The sequence below is a fragment of the Dermacentor andersoni genome, chromosome 1 (assembly GCF_023375885.2).
Source record: "Dermacentor andersoni chromosome 1, qqDerAnde1_hic_scaffold, whole genome shotgun sequence".
In the NCBI taxonomy this organism is placed as follows: domain Eukaryota; kingdom Metazoa; phylum Arthropoda; class Arachnida; order Ixodida; family Ixodidae; genus Dermacentor; species Dermacentor andersoni.
The window spans coordinates 112,671,515-112,696,388 of record NC_092814.1 but is presented as its reverse complement, the minus strand read 5'-3'; the positions used below and the strand labels follow the sequence as shown (position 1 = coordinate 112,696,388).

At 44.0% G+C, this 24,874-nt stretch overlaps 1 protein-coding gene across 1 annotated transcript in view; it reads right to left on the bottom strand.

Annotated features, from left to right (window-relative positions):
• Positions 1–24,874, bottom strand: part of LOC126543309 (uncharacterized) — a 73,844-nt gene that overhangs the window by 33,608 nt on the left and 15,362 nt on the right. The window contains exons 5-8 of the mRNA XM_055061906.1: positions 23,108–23,225; positions 19,483–19,651; positions 18,999–19,118; positions 10,851–11,036 (exon numbers count right to left, since the gene is read on the bottom strand). Of these exons, the coding sequence (XP_054917881.1) occupies positions 10,851–11,036; positions 18,999–19,118; positions 19,483–19,651; positions 23,108–23,225 (593 nt within the window). The remainder of the gene's footprint in view (positions 1–10,850; positions 11,037–18,998; positions 19,119–19,482; positions 19,652–23,107; positions 23,226–24,874) is intronic.

Here is a 24,874-nt window from a genome sequence, read left to right as displayed (position 1 = left end):
ACCCCACAGACTTGGTGAAAAAACACAGTCTGTGAATAACATATGCTGCTGTGAACATCTCAGCCTGGAACATCTCAGTCAAATTTTGCACTTGTGCGTGACGCATGGAGCTTGCAAGCGGAGCACGAAGTCACCTTTTTCTCAAACGCTCTTTTTCACCCTTTTTGGGCTACTTTATTTCGTAATATAGCAGATTACCACACGTGGCTGCTATTGGCCAATACCTGACATGTGTCAAGAAGGGTGTTTGGATCAGTGCGTAGCTTCCTACTGTTACTGTGAATATTGATTGACACTACTTAACATACAGGCTGAAGTGGGCGAAAATCTACTTTCGAATTTCGATAAGAATTATGCACTTCCGGAAGAATCTAACTATCATCTGCTCATGCTCGGCCGCCCGTGTAGGAAATAAACTTTGGGGACCCAGCTTATCGGTCTCGTAGCCGTTGGGTCTCGCTAATTTTGACTAGCTTTGAACACTCAACTAGCCTTGAACGATACGAAACATGAGGTCAGACCACACACACACACTTGCCAGCGTGTGCTCACTCCTGGTCGCTCCTAGTTAGACGCCTTAGCAAACGTTGCTTCTTATCAAAACTGTATCGCTTCATCAAGCACAAGTTGGACGTGGCTATGATATGTCGGTCAAGCTGGTACAGGGCAAAGCTAGTCCGCAACATGTAGCACTGTCAGATTCGAGCATATTGACACGTGTACTTATCCTTATCGGGCAACTACGTTTCGCCGCTTAACTGTAATCACACAGCGAGGGACGCGCCTGCATGTATTCGACGTTTCTGGAAAGTTATCGACGCTTCTATCCGCGTGTCTGTTGTCGCCGAACCTTGTGTTATCAGATTTCATCGCGTGACACGAATGGTGTCGAACTTTGTGGAAGACACGCGGGTCCCATCAGTTAATCTGGAACATTCGACGACTGATCTATAAAAGCCGACGCGCTTGACCCGCTAATCAGTTTTCCGACGATCGCCGACCGTGTTCGCCGCTATCGTTGTGCTATAAGTGTAGCGTGCTTTTGTGGGCACAGGTTCGCCCAATAAAAGCTAGTTTTGTATTCCACCGTATTGCTTCTTTCTTCACCGTCACTACCACGTGACATCTGGTGGAGGTGCTTTTCGTCCATGTACAGGACGCCCCCGACAAGCCGTGATCCCAGCCCAGACCACAAACAGAACACCAACGTAGTCCCGGACCACCGAGCAAGCCGCCGTCTTCAACAGCTGCCCCCGGAGCACGGACTTCTACCTGAGAAGACCAAGAAGATTGTGGCCAAGGCAACCGCAATGGCAGCCCCAGCGTCCCCCATCGTGCTGCAGCAGCCCAGGGAACCACCAACGTTCCGCGGTTCCTCATTTGAGGACCCGGAAACCTGGCTGGAAACGTTTGAGAGGGTCGCTACGTTTAACAACTGGGCAAGCGACGACAAGCTACGACATGTCTATTTCGCATTGGAGGACGCCGCCAAGACGTGGTTCGAGAATCGAGAAGCCACCTTGACGACGTGGGACCTCTTCCGAAGCGGCTTCCTGCAAACGTTTCAAAGCGTCGTGCGAAAAGAGCGAGCCCAAGCTCTACTGGAGACAAGAGCGCAGCTGCCGAATGAGACGGTCGCGATTTTCACTGAGGAAATGAGCCGTCTGTTCCGCCACGCCGACCCAGAAATGTCCGAGGAGAAGAAAGTACGTCTACTGATGCGTGGTGTAAAGGAGGAACTTTTCGCCGGTATGGTAAGAAGCCCACCGAAGACCGTCGACGAGTTTCTTCGTGAGGCGACGAGCATCGAGAAGACACTGGAATTGCGGAACCGGCAATTTGACCGACGCACCAAGCCAACAAGCTACTCCGGAATTCAATCACTGGCCACGGACGATTTATGCGAGACCATCAGGGCCATCGTGCGCGAAGAACTGCGCAAGGTCTTGCCATCGTCGCAGCCTCAAGTGGCCTCGATCGCCGAGATCGTGAAAGAAGAGGTGCACCGATCGCTAGGAGTTCCTGAGGTGCAACCACAATTACCGCAGCCCCAGCCAGAAGCGATGACTTACGCCGCCGTCGCACGCCGTCAAGCTCCCCCTCCGCGACAACGCCAGGGCCCTGTAACGCCACAATTCCGTCGTCCACCGCCGCCGCCGCCAGCACGCCCACCCGTCGCCCAGCGCACCTACGCGAGGAAGACGGACATTTGGCGCGCCCCCGACCACCGCCCGCTCTGCTACCACTGCGGCGAAGCCGGCCACGTGTACCGCCGATGCCCATACCGCGACCTGGGATTGCGAGGCTTCGCCGTGAACGCACAGCGCCCGAGGGAAGGTGAACGCCCTCGTGACATCGCCGACTACCTCGCCGCTACTCAGTGGAGCCCTCGACGACCGTCCCGTTCGCCGTCACCAGGCCGCTACCTGTCGCCGCAGCACCGACCATACACCGGCCCAGCCCGGGGCCGCTCTGCGAGCCCATATCCGGAAAACTAAAAGCAGCAACCGATGGAGGTGCGGTTGCTGTTCGTCGAACTGACGAAGATCCTCCGCCGCCGACGAAGACGACGAAGAAACCATCTCGACGACCTAATGACGACACGCCGCCGTCCCAACGAAGTCAGGAAGCCAAGACTACACCGACGAAAGACGACTTGACGACGCGACGTTCCAGCTTCAGTTCAACACGACGCAGCCGTGATCCGACGCCACGACCTAACTGCAACGCCAGACAAAGAACCACCGACCTTGACGTGCTTCTCGACGGCCACGCAGTCACTGCCTTAGTCGACACAGGGGCCGATTACTCCGTAATGAGTGGACACATCGCCGCCCAGTTGAAGAAGGTTAAGACTGTATGGGAGGGCCCCCAAATTCGGACCGCTGGAGGGCACCTCATTACGCCGACTGGAATCTGCACGGCAAGAATTACCATTCATGACCGGACTTACCCTGCCACCTTCGTTATCCTGCAACGGTGTTCACGAGACGTCATTCTCGGCATGGACTTCCTGAACCAACATGGCGCAATCATCGACCTGAAGTCGCAGTCAATAACGCTGTCGGAAGATCAAGCGATACCATCGGAGAGCCCTTGTAGTCACCATGCCTTGAGTGTGCTCGAAGATCAAGTGAGCATCCCGCCTCGCTCCAGCATCGTTATTTCGGTCGGCACCGAAGCACCCGCTGACGTAGAAGGCGTCATCGAAGGCGACCAACGTCTACTACTCGACCGTGAAATTTGCGTCGCAAGAGGGATCGCTCGACTGTATGGAGGAAACACGAGAGTGTTGCTGACAAACTTCAGCCAGGAGTTCAAGCACATCAACAAGGGCACGACGATCGCATTCATCGAGGAAATACAGGAAACCAGCGATGCCTTTGTCCTCTCGGATTCTGTTGCATCTACCCCGACGACCGCAGTTCCCGAGCCAGACTTCAACATAAATCCAAGTCTCCCCGTGATTAAGCAGCAACAGCTCAGAAGTCTGCTTCGACGATACAAAGACTGCTTTTCGACGTCATCAAGGATTCGACAAACACCAGTCGCAAAGCATCGCATAATCACCGAAGAGAGCGCTCGACCACTACGCCAGAGCCCTTACCGAGTTTCGACGCGAGAACGCGAAGCTATAAGACAACAAGTCGACGAAATGCTGCGCGACGACATCATCCAGCCGTCGAAAAGCCCGTGGGCGTCTCCAGTTGTTTTAGTGAAGAAAAAGGACGGAACCCTACGTTTCTGCGTGGATTATCGTCGACTGAACAAAATCACGAAGAAAGACGTATACCCCCTCCCACGGATAGACGACGCATTAGATCGGCTCTGCAATGCTAAATACTTCTCATCGATGGACCTCAAGTCTGGCTACTGGCAAAAGAAGTCGACGAAAGGGATCGCGAAAAGACCGCCTTCATCACGCCAGACGGCCTCTATGAATTCAAGGTTATGCCATTTGGACTGTGCTCGGCGCCTGCAACGTTCCAGCGCGTGATGGACACGGTTTTAGCAGGATTGAAGTGGCAGACCTGCCTTGTTTACTTGGATGACGTCGTCGTCTTCGCCGGAAATTTCGACGATCACCTTAAGCGGCTTGCGACAGTATTAGAGGCCATCAAGTCATCAGGGCTCACCCTGAAGCCGGAAAAGTGTCGCTTCGCTTACGATGAGCTTCTATTCCTAGGCCATGTCATCAGCAAATCTGGAGTGCGCCCCGACCCGCAGAAGACAGCTGCCATCGCAAAGTTCCCGCAGCCAATCGACAAGAAGGCAGTGCGCAGATTCCTTGGCATGTGTGCCTACTATAGGCGCTTTGTCAAGGACTTTTCGCGCATCGCGGAGCCGCTAACACATCTAACGAAATCTGATGTCGAGTTCAATTGGGAAACGCCGCAGGCCGACGCATTTCAAGAACTCAAACGACGCATGCAGTCGCCGCCGGTACTTGCACACTTCGACGAGGACGCCGATACTGAAATCCACACTGACGCCAGTAGCCTAGGCCTCGGTGCCGTCCTAGTCCAGAGGAAAGAAGGACTTGAACGGGTGATATCGTATGCTAGCCGGTCGCTGTCAAAAGCGGAAAGCAATTATTCTACAACTGAAAAGGAATGCCTCGCCATCATTTGGGCTACGGCTAAATTCCGCCCTTACCTCTATGGCAGGCCATTCAAAGTCGTCAGCGACCACCACGCGTTGTGTTGGCTAGCTAACTTAAAGGACCCTTCAGGACGGCTGGCGCGGTGGAGCCTCAGACTACAAGAATATGACGTAACGGTAATATACAAGTCCGGAAGAAAACACTCCGACGCCGACTGCTTATCACGCGGCCCAATCGATCCCCCGCCGCAAGACGACGTGGACGACGACGCCTTCCTTGGGATAATAGGCGCGGAAGACTTCACTAAACAGCAACGAGCAGACCCGGAGTTAAAAGGCCTCGTCGAGTATTTGAAAGGGAACACCGACGTTGTCCCTAGGGCATTTAAGCGCGTGTTGTCTTCGTTCACGCTACGAAACAACCTGCTCGTGAAGAAGAACTTCTCACCAGTCCACGCCAGCTACCTTCTTGTGGTGCCGTCAGCGCTCCGTCCAGAAATACTGCACGCCCTACACGACGATCCAACCGCTGGGCACCTCGGATTCTCCCGGACGCTGTCGAGGATACAGGAAAAGTATTACTGGCCGCGTCTGACCGCCGACGTCGCCCGTTACGTCAAGACATGCAGAGACTGTCAACGACGCAAGACACCACCGACAAGGCCAGCAGGATTACTACAGCCGATCGAACCTCCTCGTCGGCCATTCCAGCAGATTGGGATGGATTTGTTGGGGCCGTTTCCGATGTCAACATCCAGGAATAAGTGGATCATCGTGGCGACGGACTATCTCACCCGCTTTGCTGAAACCAAAGCTCTACCAAAAGGCAGCGCAGCCGAAGTGGCGAAATTTTTCGTCGAGAACATCCTGCTGCGACATGGTGCTCCAGAAGTCCTCATCACCGACAGAGGAACGGCTTTTACAGCAGAGCTGACCGAAGCCATTCTGCAGTACAGCCAGACGAGCCACAGGAGGACAACTGCCTACCATCCGCAGACGAATGGTCTCACGGAGCGCCTGAACAAGACCCTCGCCGACATGCTAGCAATGTACGTCGACGTCGAGCACAAGACGTGGGACGTGGTCCTGCCGTATGTCACCTTCGCCTACAACACGGCAGTGCAAGAAACAACACAGATCACGCCATTCAAGTTGGTTTACGGCAGGAACCCGACGACGACGCTCGACGCCATGCTGCCGCACGTCACTGACGAGGAGAATCTTGACGTCGCTACCTACCTCCAGCGCGCCGAAGAAGCCCGACAGCTCGCCCGCCTACGGATCAAGACCCAGCAGCGTACCGACAGCCGACACTACAACCTCCGACGACGCTTCGTCGAGTACCAGCCCGGCGACCGTGTTTGGGTATGGACCCCGATACGCCGGCGAGGACTCAGTGAGAAGCTGCTGCGACGCTATTTCGGACCCTACAAGGTCATCCGACCTATTGGCGCACTAGACTATGAGGTCGTGCCAGACGGCATTTCGCACTCACAGCGGCGCCGCGCACGATCTGAAGTGGTCCACGTGGTGCGCCTTAAACCATTTTACGGACGCTGATGAACTTCCTTAGTTTGCTGTTTTCTTTGCTACGAGTGCTTTTCTTTGTTACTTTCGTTTGTTAGCAGCATCGGGTCGATGCTTTTTAAGAGGGGGGTAATGACACGTGTACTTATCCTTATCGGGCAACTACGTTTCGCCGCTTAACTGTAATCACACAGCGAGGGACGCGCCTGCATGTATCCGACGTTTCTGGAAAGTTATCGACGCTTCTATCCGCGTGTCTGTTGTCGCCGAACCTTGTGTTATCAGATTTCATCGCGTGACACGAATGGTGTCGAACTTTGTGGAAGACACGCGGGTCCCATCAGTTAATCTGGAACATTCGACGACTGATCTATAAAAGCCGACGCGCTTGACCCGCTAATCAGTTTTCCGACGATCGCCGACCGTGTTCGCCGCTATCGTTGTGCTATAAGTGTAGCGTGCTTTTGTGGGCACAGGTTCGCCCAATAAAAGCTAGTTTTGTATTCCACCGTATTGCTTCTTTCTTCACCGTCACTACCACGTGACAATATGAGCATGACGGCGCACTCAAACCCTTTCGTGCACAACACAACGCTGCGCATACGCACTACAGTTGCATGTAGCTGCAGTCTGCTATGTGGAATAGATACCGCGGCCGCCGCGGGCTGCTGCAACATGTCCACTGGCTTAGCGCACTACGTCTTCCTGAGAACAACCACGTTTGGCGTGTCGTAGGCGGCAAAATCAGAAGTAGTGGTGTGTATGTGAATATCCAAAATCAAATTTCAACTGCGCGCCATGGTTACATTCAGTAGGCGGATCGTTCTAGGCACGCCCCGCTCTGCCGTAGCCTTCGCAGTATAAGGCATTGAAGGAACGGAAGAACAGCGAAGGGGGTCATATGCGACCTTTGATTGCCAATAACTCTGCTTCTGCTGAACACATTGAAGTAGTTTGTGGCGAAGTATTTCTGAAATAGTCTGTTTTAACTTTAAATGCATTTCTCAACATAAAAAAAGCTTCAGGGCCCCTTTAAGGTGCTTCAATCAAGGCCCGAGAGGGAGCACTCACAGGCTGGCGAGTGCTTGTCATTGTGTCCACATGTGCCTAGTGTAGCCTCTGCTGCACAGGGTGTAAAAGCTGTGACACAAACAACAAATCCAACAATCAAAGCGCTAAGAAAGAACACCCAAACAACAACATGAGTACTGCATTACTGCATGTGAAACACATGCATCGCTGTCTAGCAGAAAAATTTATTATGCTATCTGGGACATTTTCGCACTTTTACCAGGCCACATATAAACAAGAAAAGAAAATGTAAGATTTGTTGATTGACATGATTTAGTGTCCAAATTAACACAGCAGACAGCATCAGATTGAAGCAGTCATGGCCAGGAGTTGAACCTGCAACCTTGTGCTTAGCAACAGAGCACCATAGCCACTGCAGCTTGATTAAAGCAAGGAGTCTTCTCAAGTTAAATACTTTTTTCTCGGTGAAGTTTCAAAACAAATTAATCTCCCAGTTTATAGAATAGTGTTTGCCTGAGCTCATTGGTTGCACATAGCACAATTGGTTTACAGCAGAACATACTGACACGAACAGAAAGGGACGACGACACCAACGTGTGTAGTCATTCCTTTCTGAAACACCAGCGTGCTTCTGTTCATGTCAGTATGTTCTGCTGGAAACCAATTGTGCTATGTTTCAGTTTATTTATACCTTAATTAATTTATATAGATATCATAAAGAGGAGACGTGAGCTTTAGAAAAAAAACATTTATTCTATACCCTTAAAATTTTCAGCAAACATTTCATTTTATGAGCTAATTGCAGTTAATTAAGCAATTAACTGTTTTTTTCAGTCAGTTTTTACACGACACGAAAGCGACCAGGGAGACGTGGGTACGGCATGCCACTTATCTGAATCGATTGGAGACATTATCAGCGAAGAAGGAATATTTGAACAACTTCTGTCTCTTGATTCAAAAAAGGCAAGTGGGCCCAATGAAATACCCAACCCTTTTTTTGAAGCGTTATGCGGAGTCGTTATCACACCACTTGAAAATTATTTTCCGAAAATCTCTTTGTACTAACTCTGTACCATGTGACTGGAGCAAAGCTTTCATTATTCCTGTATTTAAAAGTGGTGATCGATTCTTTGCAAACAATTACAGACTGGTTTCACTTACATCCGTTTGCTGCAAAATATTAGAACAAGTCATAACCAAGCACATTACCGCGTTTTAAGAAAGCAACAATTATTTTTATTTTTATCAGCATGATTTCATGAGCGGTGTTTAAACTACAACACAGTTTATTGAAATGATTTATGACTTTGCGACTGCTTTGGATATGCAACGACAGCTTGATGTCATATGTGTAGATTTTGCTAAAGCTTTCGATAAGGTGCCTCATTGATAGATTGCTGATTAAAATCCATCTTGCTGGACTTAGTCAATCTGTGCTGTGTTGGATCGAAGCTTACGTGAAAGACAGGAAACAATACGTGAAAATAGAAAATGTTGTGTCTGGTTCACTAGAAGTATTTTCAGGAGTCCCGCAGGGCGCAGTTCTCGGGCCATTATTATTTTTTATATATATGAATGATATTGCAGAGATAGAAAAGCCTCCCGTAAAGCTCAAACTCTTTGCAGATGATTGTTTAATTTATGCACAAATAGCTAGTGGGGATGATCAGATAAAAATTAACCAGTATCTACAGGCGTTACACTTGTGGTGTCAAACTTGAGGAATGGAAATAAACGACTCAAAGTCAACAATTACTCCCATTTTGAAAAAGAAAAAGATAATTCCATTTGAATATTACATCGGCAATCATGCCTTGTTGACAGTAGATACTTTCAAGTACCTTGGTGTTACAATTACGCATAACTTAAAGTGGCATACACACACTGATAATGTATGCTCCAAAGCATCACGGATGATATACTTTCTAAGAAGAAAACTGCCAGGAGCAAGTAGGGATATAAAGCGTATTGCTTTTAAGACGTTTATACGACCGATACTTGAATCTGCCAGTGTTGTCTGGAGTCTTCATCAGAAAATATTGAAAAATAAGTTAGAAAGAATACGTCTTACGACCCGTTTTAAGATTTAAGCAATGTTAAGATCGTGTGATTTAAAATTGCTAAAAAAACGCAGGTTTAAAAGTAGGATTAACTTTCTTTTTCAATTGATGGAAGGAGATTTTAGGATTAACAAAAACGACTACTTGCTATTGCCTGGGAAGCGAAGTGAGAGGGCGAATCATAAGCCAGTGCTTCAGCCTTATTTTGCTCGAACGAATGTGTTTCGGTATTCTTTTTTTCCTGATGCAACTGAGGCATGGAACAGCCTTCCGAAAGATGCGGTCAATACAAATGATGTTTCTGAATTCATGCATTTACTTGATGTGCATTTATGTCATTGATTCTGATGATTAGTCAAGCTTCAGCTATGGTTTTGCTGTTTGGTTGTACTATTACTTATTTTATACATATATGTATATAAGTTAGTGCGTATATGTAAACTTCTGTATGCAGAACATTCTCCCTCCCTATAATGACCCTCAAGAGAGGGTTTACAGTATTTCTAAATAAAATAAAAATATATAAAAGTCAAGCCTATAAAATGTTAAAAATAATTTGAGTCAAATTTTGGAGGTAAGTTGCAAGAAATGTACAGTAGCAAGAGAGGTAAAATTGAGCAGCTTGTTTATGAATGTCCAAAAAGTGCAACTGGGCATTTTAATGTTTGTACTATATTTTATAAGAAGTTGTGAAATCCTAAAATTGCAACATTGCAAGTGTGAATTGTATGTAATTTCTACAATATTGCAAAATGTTGCCATGTCTTAAAACACTATATCATAGTGATTCTACCCTCTAAGACTAGAGACTCTAGGATTCAGGCAAAAAAACAATAAGAAAATAGGAAAATTGAATGAGTAGCACAGAAACAGTGTTGTTCCCTCAATTTGCTACTTGCAGAAAGAAAAAAAGAAAGAGAGAAAAAGAAAAAAGGAGAAAAAAAGCAAGAAACTAATAAGAGTGCGAAAATACAGATTTCAAACTACAAACCCAGGTAGCTTTTTTTCTGAAGCAGCTTCAAAGGGCGCTGTAGACAGGAAACAAAGCCGGAAAGATGCTCTTTCAAATGAGACCAAGATGGCCTGGCTCCGATAAGTGGTTTTGGAATGGCAAACAGCACAAAAGTAGTTATTTTCAGAGCTTTTATGGGCGAAAGTGACGATACTGAAGTATCAATACAGCCTCTTCTTCCTCAATGACATGCCCTTTTCAGCTAGTTTTTTCCCAGTAGGTGCACGATGCTATGCAGATTAAAAAAATAAATAATAAAAAATAGACTTTTTGTTTCCAAGACTAAGGTCCCCCCGTCAATGTCTTTCTCATGTTCTGCAGGAATATGGTAGCCACACATGCTATGCTCAAGGATGACCATACTAGTAACACAGTAGCATATAAACACATTGCACTTCCAGGTTCATACTAGCCCCTTCCTGCTCGTGCATTGACTCTTGAAATCATAAAAACACCTTCCCATTCTCCTTCAACTCCCTTCTGGTGCAAGCAGTATGCATGAGAAGCTTCCAAATGCATATAAATATTTGGATGGCAAATTTACTACTGAGAACACAATAAAATAAAGAGGGAGGGGAACAAACAATGTCTCAATGTACCAAGTGGCAGGCCCATACCTCTTTTTTCTTCTTATTCTTGGTAACTTCCTTCTTGGTGCCCTCCAGCTTGGTATTTGCTCCTCTCTTTTGCCGCAAAGCAGCTTCACCAGTCTTGCTTTTGCTTTTGTCCTTCTTTAAATTTTTCTCCTCTTTCAATTCTTGTCCACAGGATTGTTCATCTTTTTCCTGAACTAGGTTATCTTCCTAAATGAGAAGAGATACCAAGCAATGTCAATGGAGTAGTGTCCTGATTTAAACAGTTTACTCAACTGCTAGAAATAAAAGTGTATACATCATCCTTCAGAAGCTCATTGCCACTATTACTAATGCAGCTGAACCTCATTATATTGAAATCACATCCGATACAAAAATACCTTTGACACATCCGATGATTGTCATAACCTTACATACTTATATTGGCAAAAAAGTAAACATAAAGACAATAATAAGGCATAAGTGGGAGAAATGTAAGCATGATACCTTTGACAGGCAAGCAAGGGGTCTCCTGTCAATATTGATAGTTCATTTGCCGCTTGCCGTGCAGGTACACAGCTATAAACAATGCTAAACTGCAAATGTGCTTTGCAACTGTCATTAATTTGCAAACATATAATTGGTGTGATAACATGAGCTCAGCACATTTGGCTTATCATCTGTTGGCCAGCTGAACCAAGCTGTTGGCCAGAACACACATGCACAACAAGGATATATTGTTTCAAGTTACTCTGGCTGAGTATGTCCTTTTTTCTACCAGAATGTATACTTTAAGCTGTGAGCAAATTGCTTTGCTATTTGATACCTCCTATATTGCATTCTGCATTTTCTTTATTGCATTATAATGCACAATAAAATAAGGCATGGCTGACCAAATTTTAGATGCATTCATAACATCAGTGTGTGCTACATATGGAGGTTTCAAGTCGAAACAAATGCAAAAGCTAGCAGCACACAGCCAAGAAACTGCAAAAGATTGTTTTCTGCCCCATCTTTGTCAGTATACAGATTGCTTTTTCTAATGCAGCTGTCAGCGCTGATCCATATTCACTGTCATCAGGCATTCAGAAGTAACAGCACAACAGATCTTATCGGCACACAAAATTAATTGTTGCAGTGTTCTGCCATAAGGCACTGAGGAACTCTTTTCTTCAAAATTCCGAGACTTTTCCAGGTTTTCTATGGCTTTTGCAGCAAAACGTCTAAGACTAAAAAAAGCATAAAAGACAGAAACCATTCTCTCAACACAATTTGCCGCACAACTTCCAAAAAATCAGGCTATCCGGAAGAAACAAAACTTGGAGAAAAAATTTCACTTACACTGGCAGCAGAAATAATCTAAGTACAGTACACTTCCATTAATTCGACTCCAGTTAATACAGTTAATTCAACCTTTCCGTTAGTTCTATCATGACCAAAGGTCCTCGCCAGCACCCGTACATTTCGATGGGCCCATGCTTTCCTTATTTCAATCCTGAAGTTGGCCTTTGCTGGATAATTCCAAATTGGCTGGTAAGCACGCAAGCACCTAACCCCAATGGTCACCCCAGTGGCGACTACAATAGTGGCAGCATATGCCTTGGCAATGCTTAGGGTACAGTAAATGTGCCAAACACACACAATCTTGCATACCTGTGCCAGGCACCAAGATCGAAAAAGACAAGCGCTTTAATCATCAAGCAAAACATGACAATTAAAATTGCACAAAAGGACTTCAACAAAAAAGTCAACAACTATGTCAGCATAGCTCTACATAGTTGTAGAGCTGTAGAGCTATGCTCTACAACTATGTAGAGCTACAACAAGTGACAAAACCGTTTGTCGATCCCCGATGGAATATTCTTTGTTATTTTTGAATATCAGTACAAAATGGTTGTTTAAAGCCAAGTCGACCTCCTCCAATTTATATTTTAAAAGTTGTCGCTAACTCTTACACTTAGTGAAGTGCAATCCCACAATAATTCTAGCAGAAAAAAATTTTTGTTCAGCTCAGAGCCATTGTTCTTTTTGAAATGTTACGTCTGATTTTATGATACAGAAAGATTTTGTGAGTAATTTTGAGAAATTGCATTTTCATGTGCACCTCTTATTATTGGCCATCATTTCTTTTTATGCATTTATTCTTCAATCAGTATGTACAACTGGGGTCTGTCAGTCGTTTATAAAACTTTTAGCTTTATTCAATGTCATTTTATTACCTGACACTGGCAGTCTTAAAGATAAATAATTGGATAAAAGTACTTTGTTGTGCAACAGGCAGAATAGGAAGACCAAACTGTCTCGAACTTGAGAAAGACACGCAGTTACCATGCGAATAAAGGGAAAATCAGACATCCACCTGTTCGAAGCAATTGCTACAAAGGAAACCCATACGGTTTCAAGTCTCATATGATTCTTTCAGCCATTCCATTTCCTGAGGAATGGTATGTCGCACAGCGTCGCAAAACAAGTCCTCGTTCCTTCGCCCATCCTTGCAGACGCTTGCTTACAAATGCTGGTCCATTGTCTGATATTAGTACTTTGGTATTCTTAAGCATCTCTCAGCTCAAAAGGGCAACCACACTATTTGTGTCTTCCCTGCCCGGTCGTGCGGCCACTATTCTAGTGCACTGGTCTATTGCCACTAGGAAAGACTGTTTTTCTTACTCCTGTAGCCTTTTTCTTAAACTCTTCAAAATCCACCTGGATGACTTCAAACCGTATGTCAGAATGTCGAGGTAGGACCATCTCGTCTGTTCTCTAAAGGTACCTTACTTTATGGACTTGACATTGATGGCAAGACTGGACGTACCACTGGACGTCGGCCACTGGAAACGCTGAAGAATCTTGCAATAAGTTTGCCAGAACCCGTCGTGCCCACCAGAGTCCGGCAAGTCATGATAAAGTTCCAAGATTTGAGGCACCATTGTTTCCGGGACTACGAACTTTCCATTGTGGAACTCCAGTTCTTCAGTTCCCTCCCACAGCAGAGTTGCGCTGACAGTCTCCTGATCTGGAGTTACCGCAAGTCTGGAGAGTGCGTCTGCGTCCTTCAGGTGTTCTCCAGGTCTGTGATGGACCACGAACACAAACTGCTGGAGTTCACTCACCCACCGTGCAATTTTTCCTCTAGGCTCTGCGAGGTTAAGGATATACGTTAAGGATATACGTTAAGGCTTGGTGATCGGTAAAGAGCGTGAAGCTCCTGCCATCCAGGTAAGGTCTAAAATAGCATACAGCCATTAGGACTGCCAAAGCTTCTTTCTCCATAGTCATGTAATTCAGCTGCGCTTTCAAGAATGTATTGAATAATATCCCATGACCTTTTCTTGCTGGCTCCGTGGAGCTTCTGAATCCCTCTGGTAAAGCACTGCGCCTATGCCGTAATGAGAAGCGTCGGTGTTCAGCTCGAAGGGCAACTTGAAGTCTGGAAGTCACAGAATTCGGTCAGACGAAATGATGCTCACAAGGCTTTGATAAACGGAATCACACTCTGCTGTCCACTGAAATGGCACATTCTTCTTAGTCATTTCTGTGAGGCACTTTGTTTTCGTGGTATAATCTCTAATGAAAGCATGAAAATGCATCGCAAAAAGTGTAGGTCATACGGTTTCTGCATTTTTGAGATTAGTTCGACTGATTCCTGCTTTGTTGTCTTGGTTTGGCCATCAAATACTCTACCTAGAAACACAACTTTTCTTTGGAAAAACTCACTTTTCTTGTCATTAATCTTGAGCTCTGCATCACTCAGTGCTTGTAGTACACTAGCAAGATGCTCTGACTGCTCCTCCTCATTGCGAGAGTAAATTATTATATCGTCGATGTACAGATTACAAAACTTCCCAAGGAATCGTTGCAAGACATCCTTCATCATCTTCTGGAACCAAGTGGGCGAGTTCTTCCATCCAAACGGGAATCGATTATACTCATAGATGTCAAAAGGCATTATGAAGGCAGAGTATTTCTTGTATTCTTCACAAAGTGGAACTTGCCAAAATCCTTTACATAAATCAATACGCAAAAACACTCTGCAGCCACCTGTCTCGCCTATGATAGAGTCTATCCGTGGCATAGGAAAAGCTCTGTTTGTTTATTAATTTACCTGTAATCAGTGCAGAGTCAGAGGCTTCCATCTTCCTTAGGTGCAATAGTGATGGGCGACGCGAATGTAGATGTGGATGGACGGATTATCTGTGCATCCAACATCTTTTGAAGCTCGTTCTGCAGCCACATTCTCTTCTCCCATGAAATATTATATGGCTTTTTTCTGACCATTGTAGTATCGCCTAACTTAAATGGTACCTCAAACTTTGTAGTTGCCTTGGGATATCCCTTCAAGCATAGCAATTCCGGGTAAAGCCTCTTAACATCTTTCCATGACGATGGCTGCTGTAGGCTCCTCGAAGAAGAAGTTGAATGCTGAGATTGTGCCACTTTTCATCCGTAGTTACTTCTCCAGTCCAGTGGATGTTAAGGCGAAGTGCACTGATGGCTGGACGTGATAGCAGTAATTCATACGGTACTCCGTCGAGTACTAGCGCCTGCGTAGCAACACTGTTGCCGAGACAGGATATGGTTAAACATGTCCATTTATCATGAATATCTCGCCTTCCGTTGTATCCATGTACTTCCACAGCTCGTCCCTGTTGTACCTTCTCAGTCTCAACAATACGGGCATTTATAATTTTGATGCTCGCTCCACTGTCAACTAATGCGCTCCTGTCCTTTTCATCAACAAAAACAGATATATACAAGAGGTTTGCATGCGACAAATAAACAGCTTCCCTCGGCGCCTTCAGGCGGAAGTCAAAGCCCTCTTTATTTAGTTTTTTGTCACAGCATCTGACTCTTCATGTTGGCTTGAGCCTCCTTGGTCAGTCAAAAATGACACAGGAGAAGCGGTAGACTTCCAGCTCGTGTGGCAGTTGGGCACCTTGCACCAGGCATCATGGGCTGCCGCTGGGGTACCGAGTTTTGTAAATACAGGTTTCGAATTCCCTGCAGAAGTTCTTCAACCGTTTTTGGCCCTCTCACTTGTATTTGCTTCTGAAGGTCCGGACTCAAACCAAGAATGATAAGCGAAACCACAGACGTCTCGGGCAAGGTTCGGGCAAATAGCTGAGTGCAGACCCAGACCTGCACTTGAATGCGATAGCTTTATCCCATAATAATACCTTGTTGTCTCCATAAGAGCCGAGAAAATTCTCCTTCCACTTCATCCATGGCTTGTTGCTGTGAGCGTTGACACACAATTCATACCAACTCTTGGCTATTCCTGATAGGAATAGTTGCATGTTTTTCACTATCTTCATAACTGTGCTAATAGTTTTCATTGCAGGCATATTCATAAAATGTTAGCCAGGACTCGGGACTACTGGAATCTCCATCAAACGTGTCTGGCTTCACATATTCGTGACTCGGCCTGTCCATTCCTCTTTCAATCATGTTTACAAGCAAACGCGTTAATTCATTTTGATGTCTGTTCTGTTCCTGTTGCACTTCAAGAAACTTAGTGAGCAGGTTGACGCCACTGTGAGACGAAGCAACAGTAGCAGGCTTCGAGCAGTTTCGAATTGGAGTCAGGACAAACTTCTCATAATCTTGAAGTTTCATATTCAGCTTCACTTTTTCTTTCGCAACTAAATCATCGTAAGTGAGCGTCGTTTTAGCGCTGATATAGGAGACCAATGTGTCAGTGCTCACTACTTCCGGAAGAGCTTGTTCATCTTCATCTTGAGGCATTGCAGTCAAGATTCGGATGCCACTGCATTGATTTGCTCCAATGATGAAGTCCACCCACATCTCGACTTGAATGTCCACACAGAAAAAATGCGGCTGCGCCAATTTGTAATAATACACAGTAGGGCTAGGCTATGGTGTCAGCCATCTTCTTTATTCTCCACCCTCATCCCTTCGTCGTCTTCGTTAAGACACCCTGCAACTTCTTCACAACGTCCATGTACAATGATTACAACCAGATTTTGATAGCATAACAAAATGCATTAACGCAAGCAGTCATGATCACTCTCTGCTTTAGGCCTGTGCTATGTCCAGCCCCTTCCTCCATCTACGGTCTCTGCATGTTGGTGTCCCATGTGTGTGACAGCACTGCCCACTGGATCTCTTACACTGATGAAAAATGTCTAATAACCGCGTGTCTGATTGGCTACAATTCAGCATCAAGTCACTTAAAAAAGAAAGAAAAGAAGATGCTGCTACTCGATGAACTAAAGCCTTCGGTTCATAGTTGGCATGTACTCATATGTACCACATTCGCCCCTACCACTATCAATATCTTCACTGCAACATACAAGGTGGTTCGTGTACGGCAAGCCCTTTGTATTAATAACTGTTACTCCTGTAGAAGGTCGTACTGCCTCGGAAGTGCATGCAAGGCCTAAGCGTGCACTTAGTCCTTGCAAATGAATGAATATGAAAAGCATCATTACAAGTTTTTCCTAGGGTGCAAATATATAGCAGTTTATTGTGGCTGCAGTTAGAAGGTACAGCATGCAGCAGAGCGTCCTTCCTACATGTACCGCAGGCCACGCACTCCAGTGCTCGCATTTTATTTTGGTGTAAATAAATTAACCTCAACAATTTTATGGGATGTTGCGTGCACTCTGTGCACGCGAGTGTGGTGACAAGGCGGCAGCAAGAGTGTGCAGGTAGAAGTGTGTACATAGTAATGCTATGGTTTGACAGACAATGGGGTTTGTACATACATCTAAATAAAAATAGATGAAAGCAGAGATATTTCACAAGAGAGCAGCGGAAGGAAATTTGCTGGTGTATCATTTCCACAGCCATTGGGCAGGTGCTAGGGCTTAATGTACTTAATGCACTATTACTTTTTAATAGCAGCTTTTCAAGGCGTAGCCTATAAATAAATTTTACAAATGAATGTGCAGATGCCACATGGTTCAGCACATGAAGGCTGCATTGCAGTATCTCACATGCCAATGACTAAGTAACAAATGTGTAAGCGGCATGTTGGATTCACACATTGAATCACAAAAACCAGGGAAAGCTCATACGATATTGAGAGAAATTTTACAAAATTGTGTTCTGCGTTCTCTTTATTATTAACCTTTTCAGGGTTGATTTTTTTTTGGCCATATAAGACCACCCAGGGTAGATATTTTTTATTGCAGATTTAAATTCTTCAAAGGGACCTATTTTGAAAAAGATTTACCGTAATTTTTCTAGGGTGACCGTAAAGTGCGAAAAAAATGTTTTGCGTTGGTATATAGGTATGTACGCATGTACAGTGCTTCACACTTAGCTTGTACACTTTTTGTGCTTCCACAGCCAAAACATCGTCTACAGCACTTTTGACGAATTACATTCACTGTTACAAGTCCTGTTATGGCATAAGTGTATACGTAATGTTCAATGTGAACATATGGATTCAGCATAATTACTTTTAAAATGAACCTACATAATGAGCACTTCAATTTCAGCAAAGTTTCAATGTAGATCAGCAGAACTTTTTGATTTGTAAAAAAAGCACAGAGGTCTGCACTCAACCATGCCCCATACAATACAAAATATTTGCACCAGCACAAAATGAAAACATACTAAAAGACATGTAAAAATCAGGCCTTGGGACATGCCTACAAATGCAAATGTCTAATTCTCTTTACTTTAAGCTGCTGCCGACTTTACAATGGCAAATACAATAAAGATTATCTTGTTTGGTATGCACAAGTGAGACAAACAAGAGTCAGATGCATGCAAATGCCAAGTTCTTATGCCACGAAGGGAAAAAAAGAGCAATTTATTCATGCATGGGGTTACATCAGTGACACACAGAAGAGAGAGTATTCGGATCGTCACACATAATTATTTCATAAATTAGTGGCTAAGGACAGATGACAGGCAAACTACAACAAAAAAATCAGAAGGAGGAGGAGAAAGAGAAAGACCAGAAAGTGTACAGATCCATGCAACAGCAACAGAAACATTTTTGGCATGCCAGCCAAGGAGCTTACAAGCGCCCACCTGTCAAGGAAGAAAGCAAAGACATTCAGTTCATATACAGTGTCTCTGTGTTAAGCATGTTCACAGAAAACATTATTTCAGTATATGAAACAATCATGGCAAGCACATCCCTGCTTCATGTGAAAGTGTCACACAAGAACAAAATCTCTAGAGAAGCTGTTACACAATTAGCTTTATGGTAGAGCTTACCATGTACAAAGTGCTTTTCTCCGTTTGCTTTCTTTGCTTCCATGTTTCACTTCGTAACTTGAGTGCAAATGCTGGAGACTTGGCAACTGTTACCCTTCTTGATACCTGCTTTGATGTTGCCTAAAGAAGTAGGGTTTGGAGGCATGTAAGAAGAAAACTGGTGCAATGACAACATCAAGTAGCTTCACAAAGTAACATTTGTTTCCACAAGTTGGCAGGAATATGACTGAGGCCTTACTGTAAACAATAAAAATTTAACTGCAGAGACAAGTGCAAAAGAACAAACAATGCCACCATACAGAGTAATGTAGCAAAGCTGTCTAATGTTTGCAAGGAAGGATCAAAGCAGCAACTTGGACATTTGTAGGAAAACAACGCACAGCTACCAAGCAACACAAAACTGAAACAGTTATAGGAATATATAGCCACAGCGAAGACAAAACAGCAAATGAAGCAAAAGAATACAAAAAGATAGAGTCCTCACAGTTCTGGCAAGCTTTGTTTGCAGTGGCTTTGATGCAAGATTTGAAGCCAAGGGGTTCTGTTCAGCCTTCATGGCATGCAATGCCAGTTTTGGCACTGGTGCTGCCCATGTGTTGACTTGCACTGCCTCTACCTTCGACCTCTTTGGCTTGCTGGCACAAACGTTGACACTGCATGAGCCAAGCAAAAATTATTCTTGGCTCTTCACCAAATGCCCTACCAACAAGAGGACCATAAGAATTCCAGCATGTAAAAAAAAAAAAAAGTGAGAATCATTACTTATATTCTTAACATGAAGCTTTAGTTATGAGAGCTGTGACTTGGGCTGGCTGGTATGACATTTTTGAAAATGGAAAAGCAAAGGGTGCACACACAATATTGCATGTGTGATATTGGGTGTGTGTCCACTTACTGTGTTCTTGCGCAGTTCCATTTCCAAGAATTTACTTATGAAGCTTCTAAATACATAATCTTTGAATGCAGGTGAGAATAAGTACTACAAGAAAGGCAGCCCTAAATAGAGGCCATAAATAAGAATTCTGATTCAGTAGAAGGGAAAATAAGCTTGTTTCTTTAATGTGACAAAATTCATTGAAATTGTTTCAGTGACTGCATAAGGAGAAATTTTCTAGAAAAAAGGAAAAAAAAAAAGGTGCAGTTTAGGCTCCAGTAAATACCATAATCAGACATTGTGAGCTACAGTTATTGCTTGAAAATCCTCCTAAGGCAGGCTGAAAATAGGCGCTTTCGACAGGAGGTGACATGTGTCCAACGCACAGGCTGTCCCCTAAGCTCCGCCGAGAAAGACGCTGCGTCACTAAAGGGGTCGCTATCGAGGTCAGGCACGTTCATGCTGACCGGTCGAGTCCGAATTCTCTTGCGAAGGCCAATTTTAGGATAGAAATAACAAAAGTTCTGGCCCACAGAAATGCATGGGCACAAGCTGGAACCTTTGGTCAGGATTGAATGAACCGAAAAATCATTAACCAGAGTCAAATTAGCCTAAGTCTACTGTACTGCCTTCTATGCGAGTTTGAATATGGCAACCAGGGTTGGTCCCAAGCTAAAGCTTCGTCGTAAATTCATTTGGCAAAATCGCTGTAGCCTGCCATTATCATAACATGTCCAATACCTAGCCTTCATTCTTCTTCCCAATTTTCTTATGAAGTACTTGGCAGCCATATGAAGCAGCGCAGAAAGATGACCAACATATACAGGAGGTTTACCCTTAATGCAACTAAAAACATAGCTTGTGTTGCATGAGCCTTTCAGGACTGGACACAAATAAGAGTAGGAGCTCTTCCAAAGAAACATTTTAACAGGTGGCCTCACGTACAAGGCAACATTGGTTATGCAAGGTAAGACTAGCATAGGCTTCATGCCTCTTGAGGAACATTACAATCCATTCTTTTCTTTTTAGTGTAAAAAGACAAAAGGAGCGGAGAAAAATAAATAAGATCAGACAAAAGGGTTTTGATGGTTGTGATAGACGACAAGGTGCTAATTACAACTTCCTTTACAGTGGCAGTTATCAGGCAGGCAAGAGATTGGGCAATGAATTTCTACACCTTCAAATCATGCAAAGAGCTGTTTCTCACTGCTGCTTTTGCACCACCTAACAGAACTCTCCTGGGTTTGGCATGGCTTCTTGCTGGGTCGGCTGTTACATTGGTGGACATACAGTAGAACTTTGTTGATACGTTCCCGTTGCACATTGCGCTCGTCCCCGTGACACTGCTGCCTAGAAGTTGCCACTGTGCATCTGCCTGATTTGGTGTTTGCATATCGGCATAGCTTATAAGCAGTGAAGTGCATAAATATAAATATTGCACAAGATTAATGTACTGGCCTTTGTGGTGAATAAACAAACACTGCACGAGATAACATATTGCATAGGAATAAAGCAAACACAACTGTATGCATCGCAGTTCTTTACCATTTAATAAACCGCTTCACTAGTGCTTCATCTGACAGATTCCAACAAGTGTATTTGATCAGCATAATTTTGAATAGTTTGTCATGAGCACAGAGACTTTTAGGACACCTATGCAGTTTATCACTGGTGATTTATCTTTAGATGCAGCACACAAGCAGCAACAAACTTGAAACACCAAAGCAACACATTGTATTCAGATCACAGAGAACTTTTTAGCGACCTTGCTCTTGCCTATTTTGCCCGCTTCCGGAACTTGTCTGAATAAACTTGCACAAAGAAGGTGCCCCTCTTTCATCATCAGAAGACTTCTAAGGGTATGGTCGAAAACTGAAGAGTGAAACTCTGTTCGGGCCTTATTTGCAGTACTAAATGTCCATTCGCATTGAGCATTACTACTACGAGAAATCAACACGATCCCCAGCATTATCTCTGCGATCCTGAGGAACCTCGGCAATATGTCAACAACTCAAATGTTTCTTACTTGTGCCCACTGTACATCAGATCTTGGTTCATTCAATATGCCCAATGAAAGGTTTCTGGATGCATTTTTTGCAATGTTGCATCGCTCCATCTGATCAGTACCTCGAAGACTTTTAAGAAGCATAATTTCTTTTTTCTTTATCATTTGTAACACTCTTAAAATCGTAGAATTCACCTAAATTATTGAACTTTATAGAAAAATTGGAATAGTCTGCAGGTACGAGTTTGTATAACTTACAGAAGGAAACTGAAGTTTTTGTAGACATAAACTTGAATAAAAGCAAAATATTGTGCAAATGCCATGACATACTTGTGATAACACAAACTGACAGTGAAAATTTCGTTATAATTGCTTTCTATTGCCAATACAGTGGACTCTCATAAAGCAGAACTTCAAGGGACCAGTGAAACAACAAGTTCCACTTATTGCGAGTTTTATTTACCGAGAGATTCAGCTCAAGCCTATACAAGATGCTCTATTGAAAGGGGCAGCTACTTCATTGTCCACGGCAGATAACAGGTGTGGCAAATATGATTAGGAAGCTTCCTGTGAAAAAGTTTCTACTTGCACACAGCTGCTGACTAGGGCGGGCAGCATAAAACATAATTTTTTTAAAAACTGAGAAGACAAGTCACTGTTTAAAAGAAAAAAAAAAGAAAGAAGAAAACAAATTTTAAAAAATTGCCGTTTTAGTGAAGCAACCTCTCTCAAAATCATTGATAAATTTGATTTTAGTCTCCACCGTGAGCGCACTGTGCAGGCCGCCACAAAAAACGCTGAGGCTAACTCACAGCTGACCAACACAAACCACAGCAAGCGACGATCATGATAGAGCCACATTAACCACAGCACCAACAAAAGCCACCTTGGCAGTAACATTGAGAACTGGCGAGAAAGCTTGAAAAGAAACGCGCTAACAGTGATGCTGCTGCAATTGGCTGCTCAGTTTCATTTCCAGCAATATTTTTAGTATTGTTTATTTGGAGTTTGAAAAAAATATGGTTCTGTTTGATGGGCTTCTGTTTGCACTGCCTGCAAAACCAGCCAATCATAACGCCGTTCTGTTTAAGTGGAAATTCCGCTTACAGAGAGTCTACTGTATATAAAAGCATAGTCATCTGGCAATAAAGTATCTGTTAAGTGCTAGCTCTACTTTACCGTGTCAAGCACTGTAACAAAAGAAAAGAATGACATAAAAAAATATCTTACTGTTCCTCTTTTCGCTTTTGGTCTCTCAAGGAAGCAGTTCGTGATCGCAGCTGTGTAGCCAGTTTTGGAGTCACAGGAATTGTGGGCTTTTTAAATGCCAAGCCTTGGCATTGTCCACCTGACCAGGGCGGAACCAAGAATAATATAAAATGATACATTCAGATACTATTCTTCATATGCACTGCAGACATCATAGGCACGTCACACAAGATAAGCACCAAAAAAATTTTAAATGATGTCCAAACTCTTCCAGCTGCAATTTATAGCAAAGAGCCCTTCTAACAAATTTCTTGAGAAATGATGCAGGACATTTTCTGGCACAAAAATGTTAAAAATTATTATGATCATGTGGATCTTCCATTTTGAATACGCATATGACAAGGATGCTACTTAACACTGACAGTTTCATTTATGCACACTACAAAAATGGGGCATAAAGTCTTCAAGAGCAATTAGATTTGTTGAACAAGTTGCTAAATTCAGTGTCAGAAAGCTTTGGTCTAGAGTTCCAACATTATGTTACAATAAAGTGTAATTAAACTGGAGCAATAACGTTAACTCTGCAACGCTCCTTAGGAAGCTTGCTGAGCCGCACTGATAGCAGAATCATGATGTGGTGATTTCACGAGACAGACATAGTATCAACGAGTGGCACTATAATCATTAGCTAAAAATGTAATGCATGATTGATGTCCGCACGATACTGCAAGTACTGCAAAAAAAAAAAAAAGAAACTATGGCATAACATTTCACAACCATTATCACACAGCTGCGGGCAAGGTGTTGCAGCCATGGAAACGATGCATCAACTTGTAAAGAACATTGTATGCCAACAGCCGCCTCAAGGAAGCTGTTGTAACCATACAAATGACACCGTGGCCTCCAAGATCTGACCGCACACTACCCAATCACAGATCCCATGGGAACGCCATCAATAGGCTGAGCAGGCTGGGTAACCATGGCGCACAAACTTCCTTTACATAACATCGATGCTATGTGTCTATTGGGCACCACTCTACATCATAGGAGAGTGAAATGTGACATCCAGAGCTACGAAAATTAGAGTTGAGAATTACTCTCATTTTGCTTGTATTTTGAAGTTCCTGCAACGAATAACATGGCTTTGCACGCATTAATTACCATAATTCCTTTTGCTGTTCTTTGACTCGCTAAGAAAGGGCCTAGAGCAAGAATGGCGGTCTTAAAAGTGTTGCAGAGCTCCTTTAATGCACAGCCATACACAATAAAACCTTTCAATTACAAACACAGGCTGAAGAAAATAACAGGTGCTTTATTTATTTACAGGTTAGGAAATACAACATATGGCGACTACCAGCAAATTTTAAAGTGCACTGACAGCCAATGAAAAATCTGGAAGAAAACTTGCACAGAATTTTGGTGTTATGCAGTGGTGACCACGCAGCATCAAAACATTTATGCCACTGGCTCATCTCTACAAGTTCAGAGCACTTCAACAAACAAAGCTTTGAAAGCCACTACCTTGAGAAGGCTTTCAGAACCTGAATAATATAGGCATGATTTGAAATTAAAGTGCAAGCATAAAATAAACACCTAACTCACTTTCTCCTACACGTGCTTATTCTTTGACACCACTGCACTTCATACAAGGTACAAGTTCAAGGAGGAATTAATGACAGAAGGTTTTACAAGGAAAAGAATGGCAGCTTCCTGCTAATATCCAGTCACCATAATATCCCTAGTTTACACCATCCTATATATGTATCAATAAGTTTTATTGCCAGTCAA